Raw genomic sequence first — 13545 nt, 5'->3', positions numbered from 1 at the left:
GAACCCAGGCACAAGTCCTAAATCCCAATGTAAGCGAGCACAGTGATGGCCCACCCTCTACCCTGGCACTAGCTCTCTATGCACAGTGTAGAGTTTTCTAGTTTGGATCAACCTGAGGCCCAGCTCTCTAGGGATCAAACTGGGCAAGAGAAACATTGGAGCCATGTTTTCTGAGAAAGTACCAGGCAAGGCCAGTTGAAACTACTTGGCTGCAAGGGAGGATATGAACCTTCTGGGAGACTTCATATCTTATGGGAAAAAGCAAAGACTTTGGAGCAGGAGGCAATTGAGGTCAAGTCGCAACCCTGACAGTTATTAGTTGCTGAAGTTGGACAAGTTATATGACTGCACTTAGCATCAATTTCTCCAACTCTGTTAGGTGAAAATAATACCAATCTCACAGTTTACAACCATGATCTGTACAGGATCAAAGAAACAAGTACCTAACAAACACCCAGCACCATGCCTGGCACAAGGTAGGCATTTGGTAAGTATTAGTTTTTCCCTCATGCTAGATGGCCTGAGAAAGGCAGAACCTCAACCACGTATGTTGTGTGATGAACCCAAAATTCCCAGTCAAAATACTGGGCAGTTGCTACCAGAGTTTTACATACAAAAATATCCAAACCTTTGTCTCTTACACCAACTTATTTAGCTTTATTCTAACTATTGGCAACACCAACCCCAGTTTCTAATTTACAAGACCATTTCTATAGATTAACATGGCTGCAAGAAGAGATACCTGGTTCCTGCCATTGGTGAAACCCTTTCCTCAAAGGAGCCCAGCTCTTGGTTCTTTCTTCAGGATGGCCATTACTTCCTCCAACTATAGTGGACGCCCACAGTCTGCCCAGTATCCTCATCCACCTGGATACTGAGGGAACATCCTGTTGGTACAGCGTGATCCTGCCCCAGAGCCACAACTGTGGGCCCAGGGCCTCCACCCTAATCCAAAATGGGCCAATAGGCCTTTTTTATTTGGAACCAATTCAAGAAAAAGCTCTACAATACAACATCCATGAACTATTAGTAGGAATGTTTACATCCAATGGAGAAAATCTGTAGTGAAACAAATACAAGAAAGAACCAGAGATGGGAGATAAACAGGAGTCCCTATTTCCATTGGTCCTTAGGCTAGTCACACGCCTGCCACTGGGTTCCCTGACACACCCCAGAATCCTTATAATAAATTCCCTTTTTTTTTTTTTTTGCTTCAGCTAGTTCATGTTGCATTTCTATCACTTGCAACTGAAAAAGTATTAAAATACATTAACCAACAGCGGAGCAAGATGGCGGAGGAGTAGGAGACCTAGATTTTGTCTGGTCTCAGGAATTCAGCTGAATAGGGATCAAACCATTCTGAACACCTACGAACTCAACAGGAGATCGAACAGGAGAGTAGCAACAACTCTCTGAACAGAGAAGCGACCACTTACTGGAAGGTAGGACGTGCGGAGAAGTGAATCCGAGGCGATATTCGGGAGGATAGACGGCGGGGGAGGGGCCTCCGCCGGCCGCTTCTGGCAAGTGCTAGAGCCGCGGAGCACAAAATCGGACCTTTTAAAAGTTGGCTCGGCGGAGGGACGTCGCTGCAGTGGCTAAGCGGGGGGTGGAATCCTCCCGGAACAGTGTGGTCTCAGGACCCTTGGGGTCACAGAGAGACCGGGGGTGCCTGAGTGCGGCAGAGCTCCCAGGTGTCGGGGCGGGGAAGCCGGCTGCAGATACGGAGCAGAGTCGCGGGCTCTCAGCTCGGGGTTGCCATAAACTGTGATCTGCGGCCCAGTCGGGGCACGGCTCCCCCAGCAAGGACCCAACAAGCAGCAGATCCGGGGAGACTCCCCTTCCTTCCCGGGGAGGAGCGGTGCGGGAACGCACTGCAGGGATCTGCTGGGTTTGGAGACTCCGAGCGGGGTTGGGTGCCAGAGATAGCAACGCTCGATCACAGGCCGGGTGAGCACGGAGTGCGGCCAGAGACCGGGGACACGGGAGTGACTGCTTTTCTCTGGGGGCGCACTGAGGAGTGGGGCCCCGAGTTCTCGGCTCCTCCGGGCGGAGACTGGGAGGCCGCCATTTTCGCCCTGGTCCTCCAAAGCTGTACCGAGAGCTTGCAGGGAACAAAAGCTCCTGAGAGCAAACTGGAGCAGCTTCCTTAGCCCGGACAGACAAGGGCGGGGCAATTCCGCCTCCGGCAAAGACATTTGGAAACCACAGCAACAGGCCCCTCCCCCAGAAGATCAACACAAACAGCCAGCAAGCCAAGACCAAGTTGATCGATCAAGGAGAATAGGAGAACTCCAGCGCTAGGGGAATACTGCACATAGATTCATGGCTTCTTTTTTTTTTTTTTTTTTTTTTTTTCCATGATTCATTATTTCATCAAAGTTAATTTTTGTTGACTTTTTTTTATTTTTATTTTTCCCTTTTTCAACCAACATCTTATAAATCCCTTTTTTTAAAAAAACATTTTTTATTTTTTTTTCATTTTTAGAGTCATATTTTATCCCTTCATAGTAGTTATCCTTGTTTTTGGCATATATATATAAGTTGTTCTCTCTTTAAAATTTTGAGGTACAGTTTCTTCTAACAGATCAAAATATACCCTAAACCACTAGTGTATGGCTTTGTTCTAGTCTCCTGCCTGATCACATTCTCTCCCTTTTTCCTTTTTTTTTTTTCCTTAAATCTTCTTTCTTTTTTCAAACAACTTATCTTACCAAGTCCTTTTATAAAATCTTTTATAATTTTCATCTTTACAGTCATCTTCCATCCCTTCATTGTATCAACCCTTATTTTGTACATATATGTCTTTCTTCCTTTAAAATTTTAGGAGGCACTTTTTTCTAACAGACCAAAATACGCCCAAAATCTACTGTGTGGCACTGATCTATGCACTAGCCTGATCATATTTGATCATATTCTGCCTTTTTTGAATTGTTTTGTTTTTGTTTTTATCTTTTTTTTTCTTTTTTTTTCTTTTTCTCTTTCTTTTTTCTTTCTTTCCCTTTCTTTTCCCCTGGTTTCAGGTCTTTTCTGATTTGTATACAGTATATTTGCTGGGGACGTTGTAAACCTGTTAGCCTTTTGTTCTCTCATTCATCTATGCTCCTCTGGACAAAATGACAAGACGAAAGAAATCACCTCAGCAAAAAGAACAAGAGGTAGTACCGTCAGCCAGGGACCTACTCAATACGGACATTAGTACGATGTCGGACCTAGAGTTCAGAATCATGACTTTAAAGATACTAGCTGGGCTTGAAAAAAGCGTGGAAGTTATTAGAGAAACCCTTTCTGGAGAAATAAAAGAACTAAAATCTAACCAAATCGAAATCAAAAAGGCTATTGATGAGGTGCAATCAAAAATGGGGGCACTAAATGCTAGGATAAATGAGGCAGAAGAGAGAATCAGCGATATAGAAGACCAAATAATGGAAAATAAAGAGGCTGAGAAAAAGAGAGAGAAACAACTACAGGATCACGAGGGCAGAATTCGAGAGATAAGTGATACAATAAGACGAAACAACATTAGAATAATTGGGATCCCAGAAGAAGAAGAGAGAGAGAGAGGGGCAGAAGGTATATTGGAGCAAATTATAGCAGAGAACTTCCCTAATGTGAGGAAGGAAACAGGCATTAAAATCCAGGAGGCACAGAGAACCCCTCTCAAAATCAATAAAAATAGGTCAACACCCCGACATCTAATAGTAAAACTTACGAGTCTCAGAGACAAAGAGAAAATCCTGAAAGCAGCTCGGGAGAAGAGATATGTAACCTACAATGGTAGAAACATTAGATTGGCAACAGACCTATCCACAGAGACCTGGCAGGCCAGAAAGGACTGGCAAGATATCTTCAGAGCACTAAACGAGAAAAATATGCAGCCAAGAATACTATATCCAGCTAGGCCATCATTGAAAATAGAAGGAGAGATAAAAAGCTTCCAGAACAAACAAAAATTAAAGGAATTTGCAAACACGAAACCAGCCCTCCAAGAAATATTGAGAGGGGTCCTCTAAGCAAAGAGAGAACCTAAAAGCAGCAAAGAGCAGAAACGAACACAGACAACAGACAGTTAACAGTCACCTTACAGGTAATACAATGGCACTAAATTCATACCTTTCAATAGTTACCCTGAATGTAAATGGGCTAAATGCCCCAATCAAAAGACACAGGCTATCAGATTGGATTAAAAAACAAGACCCATCAATATGCTGTCTGCAAGAGACTCATTTTACACCCAAAGACACCCCCAGATTGAAAGTGAGGGGGTGGAAAACCATTTACCATGCTAATGGACACCAAAAGAAAGCTGGGGTGGCAATCCTTATATCAGACAAACTAGATTTTAAAACAAAGACTGTAATAAGAGATGAGGAAGGACACTATATCCTACTTAAAGGGTCTATCCAACAAGAAGATCTAACAATTGTAAATATCTATGCCCCGAACATGGGAGCAGCCAATTATATAAGGCAATTAATAACAAAAGCAAAGAAACACATTGACAACAATACAATAATAGTGGGGGACTTTAACACCCCCTGACTGAAATGGACAGATCATCTAAGCAAAAGATCAACAAGGAAATAAAGACTTTAAATGACACACTGGACCAAATGGACTTCACAGACATATTCAGAACATTCCATCCCAAAGCAACGGAATACACATTCTTCTCTAGTGCCCATGGAACATTCTCCAGAATTGATCACATCCTAGGTCACAAATCAGGTCTCAATCGGTACCAAAAGATTGGGATCATTCCCTGCATATTTTCAGACCACAATGCTTTGAAACTAGAACTCAACCACAAGAGGAAAGTCGGAAAGAACTCAAATACATGGAGGCTAAAGAGCATCCTACTAAAGAATGAATGGGTCAACCAAGAAATTAAAGAAGAATTTAAAAAATTCATGGAAACCAATGAAAATGAAAACACAACTGTTCAAAATCTTTGGGATACAGCAAAGGCAGTCCTGAGAGGAAAGTATATAGCAATACAAGCCTTTCTCAAGAAACAAGAAAGGTCTCAAATACACAACCTAACCCTACACCTAAAGGAGCTGGAGAAAGAACAGCAAAGAAAGCCTAAACCCAGCAGGAGAAGAGAAATCATAAAGATCAGAGCAGAAATCAATGAACTAGAAACCAAAAGAACAGTAGAACAGATCAACGAAACTAGGAGCTGGTTCTTTGAAAGAATTAACAAGATTGATAAACCCCTGGCCAGACTGATCAAAAAGAAAAGAGAAATGACCCAAATCAACAAAATCATGAATGAAAGAGGAGAGATCACAAGCAACACCAAAGACATACAAACAATTATAAGAACATATTATGAGCAACTCTATGCCAGCAAATTAGAGAACCTGGAAGAAATGGGTGCATTCCTAGAGATGTATCAACTACCAAAATTGAACCAGGAAGAAATAGAAAACCTGAACAGACCTATAACCACTAAGGAAATTGAAACAGTCATCAAAAATCTCCCAAGAAACAAAAGCCCAGGGCCAGATGGCTTCCCAGGGGAATTCTATCAGACATTTCAAGAAGAATTAATATCTATTCTCCTGAAACTGTTCCAAAAAATAGAAATGGAAGGAAAACTTCCAAACTCATTTTATGAGGCCAGCATTACCTTGATCCCAAAACCAGACAAAGACCCCATCAAAAAAGAGAATTACAGACCAATATCCTTGATGAACATGGATGCAAAAATTCTCACCAAAATACTAGCCAATAGGATCCAACAGTACATTAAAAGGATTATTCACCATGACCAAGTGGGATTTATTCCTGGGCTGCAAGGCTGGTTCAACATCCGCAAATCAATCAACGTGATACAATACATTAACAAAAGAAAGAACAAGAATCATATGATCCTCTCAATAGATGCAGAAAAAGCATTTGACAAAGTACAACATCCTTTCTTGATCAAAACTCTTTAGAGTATAGGGATAGAGGGTACATACCTCGATATCATAAAAGCCATCTATGAAAAACCTACAGCGAATATCATTCTCAATGGGGAAAGGCTGAGAGCTTTTCCCCTAAGGTCAGGAACGCGGCAGGGATGTCCACTCTCACCACTGCTATTCAACATAGTATTAGAAGTCCTAGCCACAGCAATCAGACAACAAAAAGAAATCAAAGGCATCCAAATCGGCAAAGAGGAAGTCAAACTCTCACTCTTTGCAGATGATATGATACTGGATGTGGAAAACCCAAAAGACTCCACCCCAAAACTGCTAGAACTCATACAGGAATTCAGTAAAGTAGCAGGATATAAAATCAATGCACAGAAATCAGTGGCATTCCTATACACCAACAACAAGACAGAAGAGAGACAAATCAAGGAGTCTATCCCATTTACAATTGCACCCAAAACCATTAGATACCTAGGAATAAATCTAACCAAAGAGGCAAAGGATCTGTACTCAGAAAACTATAAAATACTCTTGAAAGAAATTGAAGAAGACACAAAGAAATGGAAAAACGTTCCATGCTCATGGATTGGGAGAATCAACATTGTGAAGATGTCAATGCTACCTAGAGCAATCTACACATTCAATGCAATCCCCATCAAAATACCATCCACTTTTTTCAAAGAAATGGAACAAATAATCCTAAAATTTGTATGGAACCAGAAGAGACCCAGAATAGCCAGAGGAATACTGAAAAAGAAAAGCAAAGCTGGCGGCATCACAATTCCGGACTTCCAGCTCTATTACAAAGCTGTCATCATCAAGACAGTATGGTACTGGCATAAAAACAGACACATAGATCAATGGAACAGAATTGAGAGCCCAGAAATGGACCCTCAACTCTATGGTCAACTTATTTTTGACAAAGCAGGAAAGAATGTCCAATGGCAAAAAGACAGTCTCTTCAACAAATGGTGTTGGGAAAATTGGACAGCCACATGCAGAAGAATGAAACTGGACCATTTCCTTACACCACACACAAAAATAGACTCCAAATGGTTGAAAGACCTAAACGTGAGACAGGAGTCCATCCAAATCCTAAAGGAGAACACAGGTAGCAACCTGTTCGACCTTAGCCGCAGCAACTTCTTCCTAGAAACATCGCCAAAGGCACGGGAAGCCAGGGCAAAAATGAACTATTGGGATTTCATCAAGATAAAAAGCTTCTGCACAGCAAAAGAAACAGTCCACAAAACCAAAAGACAACCGACAGAATGGGAGAAAATATTTGCAAATGACATATCAGATAAAGGGCTAGTATCCAAAATCTATAAAGAACTTATCCAACTCAACACCCAAAGAACAAATAATCCCATTAAGAAATGGGCAGAAGACATGAACAGACATTTCTCCAAAGAAGACATCCAAATGGCCAACAGGCACATGAAAAAGTGCTCAACATCGCTTGGCATCAGGGAAATCCAAATCAAAACCTCAATGAGATACCACCTCACACCCGTCAGAATGGCTAAAATTAACAAGTCAGGGAACGACAGATGTTGGCGGGGATGCAGAGAAAGGGGAACCCTCCTACACTGTTGGTGGGAATGCAAGCTGGTGCAACCCCTCTGGAAAACAGTATGGAGGTTCCTCAAACAGTTGAAATTAGAGCTACCGTTCGATCCAGCAATTGCACTACTGGGTATTTACCACAAAGATACAAATGTAGGGATCCGAAGGGGTACGTGCACCGCAATGTTTATAGCAGCAATGTCCACAATAGCCAAACTGTGGAAAGAGCCAAGATGCCCATCGACAGATGAATGGATAAAGAAGAGGTGGTATATATACACAATGGAATATTATGCAGCCATCAAAAGGAATGAGATCTTGCCATTTGCAACGACGTGGATGGAACTGGAGGGTGTTATGCTGAGTGAAATAAGTCAATCAGAGAAAGACATGTATCACATGACCTCACTGATATGAGGAATTCTTAATCTCAGGAAAGAAACTGAGTGTTACTGGAGTGGTTGGGGGTGGGAGGGATGGGGTGGCTGGGTGATAGATATTGGGGAGGGTATGTGCTACGGTGAGCGCTGTGAATTGTGCAAGACTGTTGAATCACAGATCTGTACTTCTGAAACAAATAATGCAACATATTTTAAGAAAAAAGAAAAAGAAGAAGATAACAGGAGAGGAAGAAAAGGGGAGTATGTCAGAGGGGGAGACGAACCATGAGAGATGATGGACTCTGAAAAACAAACTGAGGGTTCTGGAGGGGAGGGGGGTGGGGGGATGGGTTGGCCTGGTGATGGGTATTGAGGAGGGCACGTTCTGCATGGAGCACTGGGTGTTATGAACAAACAATGAATCATGGAACACTGCACCAAAAACTAATGATGTAATATATGGTGATTAACATAACAATAAAAAAATTAAAAAAAAAATAAATAAAATAAAATAAAATACATTAACCATGCTTCGGTTTTCGAGGACAGTGCTGAAGATGGCAAGAGATTTAAATGCTAACTATGTTAAGTGTCTCTTTCGTCACTTGTACTTTATTTCCACATATGTTGATTCCTTCAACAATTATTTATTAATATTCTATTATGTGCCAAACACCATCTCCTTGAATCCTCACAATATCACAAGGTATGTGTTATTATCACTATTTATAGCCAACGGAAGGAAGACTTGGGGAGTTAACTATCCAGTCTTACAGCTAATATGTAATGCTGTCCATCCTAAAGGATGCTATTTTTTTTTTTTGAGAGAGAGAGAGAGAGAGGAGAGAGCATGAGTGGGGGGGGGGGGAGAACAAGGAAAGGGAGAGAGAGAATCTGAAGAGAGCTCCAGGGCGAGCACAGAGCCCGACATGGGGCTTGATCTCATGACCCTGAGATCATGACCCGAGCCAAAATCTAGAGTCAGATGTTTAACCAACTAAGACACCCTGCGGCCCAAATATGCTATTTTTAAGTGCTTATATTCTTTGTAGGCTCTCTTTTCACCATAAGGACCAGCCTTTGTTCCATCTCTTGGCTCTCCAAGAACCCCACCATGGGGCCTGTCACCTGCAGTTTCTGACTTCCTGAACCAGAGGCTGAGCCCCCCTCAGTTCCAGAGCTGCCTGCTTCTACGGACAGACTCACAGCATTTTACCCCAACAGTGTTTGACCATATTGACATGTGATTGCTACCCAATGCCACTCAACATTTCCTGCCTCAGGTCTTAGGGGAAACCAGAGAAAAAAGTCGTGAAGTTGAAGGGCAGATGCGTTTCTCCGGCATGGGTTTTTTCATCAGATAGAATCCACTTGCCCGCATCAGACTCTAGCCCTGGAGAAAAGCCTAACTAGGAAGGAAGGGAACTATCCCCAGCAGGCTCTGAAGCCATTCCCAGACTCTATAGTTCACAGATCTGTCTCTGGAGGGAGGTTATGTGTGTAGTAAGGGGAGGAGAGAATAGAGGGTAAGGACTTTGGAAGGAAGCATGTGAACTGTACTCGCAACTGGGATGAAACTCCAAAGTACTGCCATGTGGGAACTGAGGCTTTTTCTTTAAAACCCTCTCACCTGGGAATATCTTCTTCGATTGTTGCACATCCGTAAAGAAACACGATCACTCCAATTACAGAAGACGGAATGAGGAATGATGTATATAATCCCAGCCAGGCAAAATATAGTCCAATTTTTTCTCCAAAATACTTTCTGAAAAAGAAAGAATATCGCAACACATATTGAGAATACCATAAACTTCCCCCATTTCTGTTTGTTCTACGAGTCAGCATAAACAAAAAGAGATGGAAGTTAGATGGCACAAGAGGGACCTCAGCACAAAGAACTGGTCTCTTCCACTATGAATTACATTCCCTGGGAATCACTCACACACACTCACATGCATACACACACACCAAGGAATCCTGGCTATTCACGTGAACTAGCCCCAAGAAGGAATCCAGCCCTAACAGCAAACTGAAAGTAGACCATACATTTTGGCATCTTTACCAGACAAACATAAGTAACACATCATCATCTCATGAGTACCCTAACCCACAGAAAAACACCTTTTCAGAATTTCGTTATGTGAATAAAACACAAATTATCTAGGTGGGCATGCGTACTTATGTCCACAAACCATAAAACTAAGAAAAATGACTAGAAGCATTTTGGTAAAATATTAGCAATGGTTTCTTTAGCTGATGGGATTATGGGTGGTTTTTATTTCTTTATTTTTTACATTTCTGTATTTTTAAACTCTCTACTTTGCTAACGAATTTAATTCTATAATTTAAAAAATTCTTTTAGAGAGAAAATTAATAAGCCATTATCTTTTTGATCCCTAGAGTTCAGGAAGTTAGTAAATTGTCACCGTAAGTCTCTAAAAAGGGATTTTTCCTTTAAATAAATATTAGTGATGGACACCTGATGAGAAAAATACAAACCACAGAGAAACCGTATATTTTATTTCTCAAGAGGCTATGACATAAAACACAGGAGGGAAATGGGAGTGTAGCCCACTTTTTGATGTGAGGACAAAAGAATAAGAGCAGTGAATTGAATCTATTTATCCACTACCAAAGGTGCTGCTCCCACCTAGGATATAGACAATGGCAAGAAAATGTGGCTTCTAACCTAACAAGAAAAATCCAGATAATCTGTGACATCAAACTTTCCTTGAACCCATCACAGAATGGAGGCTACAAGGTAATCATGTGAACTGAATTAAAAAAAAAAAAATGACAAGCCCCTCCAAGGAAAATGGGACATGCAAATACTTTCAGATTTGGCAGAGCACAGGAGAAAGGGGCAGTACAAAGAAAAAGATATAATCTTGTAAATTCTGAAAGGCTGAGTATAGGTTAGCATGACAGATTACAATAAATGAGAGCTCCAGACACAAGAGGATTTTGCAGTCCTTCATAAGATCCCAGCCAATGACCACCACCTGGTACTCATAAGGAGGGTAATGGGCAAGGTAGGAAACTGGAAAGGGCCTCTTTACTGCAGAGGGGCGTGGAAGCACACTCATCTCCCAGGACCATCTCTCATTCAAATCACTGAGTGAAAAGGATCAGCAGTCTGCTCTGGGAGAGGGGCAGGAGAGAGGATAATATCCTAGGGTCTATCATATATGTAATTGAAGTCCCAGGAAGATTAAAAGAAAGAAGACAGAAAAAATATCTGAATGGATCAGGGCTAAAAAATTTCCAGAATTAATCAAAAACAACAAAACATAGGTCTAAGAACTCCAGAGAACCCCAAGCAGAATAAATATAAAAACAAAAACAGAAACCTACACACCAAGACATACCAAAATCAAATCTGAAAAACAAAGATAGAAAATCTTTAAGCTGGAGTGAGGGTGGTGTTGGGGAGGGGAAGATGAGAAAGGGAAGATATAAAAAATTATTTTAAAAAGAGTATTGAAAAAAAAAAGATACCCAATTAGGGTGCCTGGGTGGCTCAGTCATTTAAGCATCCAACTCTTGATTTCAGCCCAGGTCATGATTTCAGGGTTGTGAGATCAAGCCCTGTGTTGGGCTCCATGTGCTTAAGATTCTCCCTTCCCCTTTCTCTTGGCCCCTCCCCCCTTAAAAAAAGATACCCAATTGACCAATAAACATATGAAAAGGTACTCAACTTTCCTAATCATCAGATCATCAAGAAAAGGCAAATGAAATCACAATGCAATACCTAGTCAAGAAAATGATAAAAATGAAAAAGAGGGGAAATACCAAGTCTTGGCCAAATGCAGAGAAACTAGAACGCTCACACAGTGCAGGTGGGATGTATACAGGTAGATCCACTTCAGGAAAACTGCTGGGCACTATCTACTACAGCTGAGCATGGGCATCCCCAGTGATGCAACAAGTCTCTTCCTAAGTATATGCGCAACAGAAACGCGTACATGCACACTGAGAGACACATACAGGAACATTCACAGCAGCACTATCTATGATAGCCCCAAACTGGAAACCCCAAAATGCCTATAAGCAATAAAATGGATAAATACGTTGTTCTATATTTGCCCAACGGTGTATTATACAGCAATGGGAATGAACACATTACAAGAACGTGCAACAATATGGATAAATCTCATCAACACAACACTGAGCAAAAGGAGTCACACACTAAAGAATATATATATTTAATTATTCTGCTTAAAGTTGAAAAACAAAATAACTGTGCTAGAAGTCCAGATAGTAGTACTAATCATATTTATTCTTGATCTGAGTACTAGTTGTATGGGTGTGTTCAGTTTGCAAAAATTCAGCAAGCTGTATATTTATTGCATATACATCTTTCTATAGGTATATTATACTTTGATTTTAAAATGGTTTCATTTTTAAATTTTTATTATTTTTTTTATTTGAGTGTAGTTGATATACTATGCTACATTAGTTTCAGGTGTAAAACAGTGATTCAACAAGTTTCAACATTATGCTATACTTACCACAATGTAGCTACCATCTGTCACCACACCATGCTATTACAGTATCATTGACTATACCTTATGCTGTGCCTTTTATTCCTATGACTTACTCATTCCATAACTGGAAGCCTGTACCTCCCACTTGCCTTCACTCATTTTGCCCACACTCCCACTGGCAACCATCAGTTTGCTCTCTGTGTTAACAGGTCTGATTCTGCTCTTTGTTTGTTTATTCATTTGGGTTTTCTTTTTTTTAGATTCCACATATGAGTGAAATCATATGGTATTTGTCTTTCTCAGTCTAACTTATTTTGCTTAGCACAATATCCTTTAGGTCCATCCATGTTGTTGCAAATAGCAAAAAAAAAAAAAAAAATCTCATCATTTTTAATGGTTGTATAATATTCCACAATACACCCCCCCACACACACACACATACATACCACATCTTCCTATCCATTCATCTATCAATGGACTCTTAGGTTGCTTCCATAACTTGGCTACTATAAATAATGCTGCAAAAACATAGGGGTACATATAACCTTTTCATTTTCTTTAGGTAAATACCCAGTAGCAGAATTATTGGATCATTTGGTATTTCTGTTTTTAATTTCTTGAGGAAACTCCATACTGTTGTTAACCCACAGTGGCTGCACCAGTTTGCATACTCACCAACAGTGCACGAGGATTCCTTTTTCTCCACATACTTGTCAACACTTATTATTTCTTATCTTTTTTATTTTAGCCATTCTCATGGGTGTGAGGTGATATCTCACTGTGGTTTCGATTTGCATTTCCCTGATGATTAGAGATATTGAACATATTGTACATCTTTTTATGCATCTTTTGGCCATTTGTACATCTTCTTTGGAAAAATGTTTATTTAGGTCCTCTGCCTATTTTTCAATTGGTTAGTTATATTTTGGTGTTGTCTTTGGTCTTATATATTTTGGATATTAATCCTTTATGAGATATATCATTTGCAAATATCTTCTCCCATTCAGTAGGTTGTCTTTTAGTTTTGTCGACTGTTTCCTTCACTTTGCAAAAGCTTTTTACATTGATCTAGTCCCAATAGTTCATTTTTGCTTTTGTTTCCCTTGCCTTAAGAGACATGTCTAGGAGATATGTCTAGAAAAATGTTGCTATGGCCAATGTCAGAGAAATAACTGCCTGTGCTCT

The 13545-nt window shown here is 40.6% G+C and overlaps 1 protein-coding gene across 1 annotated transcript in view; it reads right to left on the bottom strand.

Moving 5' to 3' along the window:
• The window catches only part of ANO2 (anoctamin 2), a 378292-nt gene that overhangs the window by 197487 nt on the left and 167260 nt on the right, over positions 1 to 13545 (bottom strand). Inside the window, exon 11 of the mRNA XM_027593890.2 lies at positions 9504 to 9638. Within this exon, the coding sequence (XP_027449691.1) occupies positions 9504 to 9638 (135 nt within the window). The remainder of the gene's footprint in view (positions 1 to 9503; positions 9639 to 13545) is intronic.

The sequence above is a fragment of the Zalophus californianus genome, chromosome 9 (genome assembly GCF_009762305.2).
Source record: "Zalophus californianus isolate mZalCal1 chromosome 9, mZalCal1.pri.v2, whole genome shotgun sequence".
Taxonomy (NCBI): Eukaryota; Metazoa; Chordata; class Mammalia; order Carnivora; family Otariidae; genus Zalophus; species Zalophus californianus.
The sequence above is the reverse complement of the archived record's forward strand: the minus strand, read 5'-3'. Positions and strand labels throughout refer to the sequence as shown.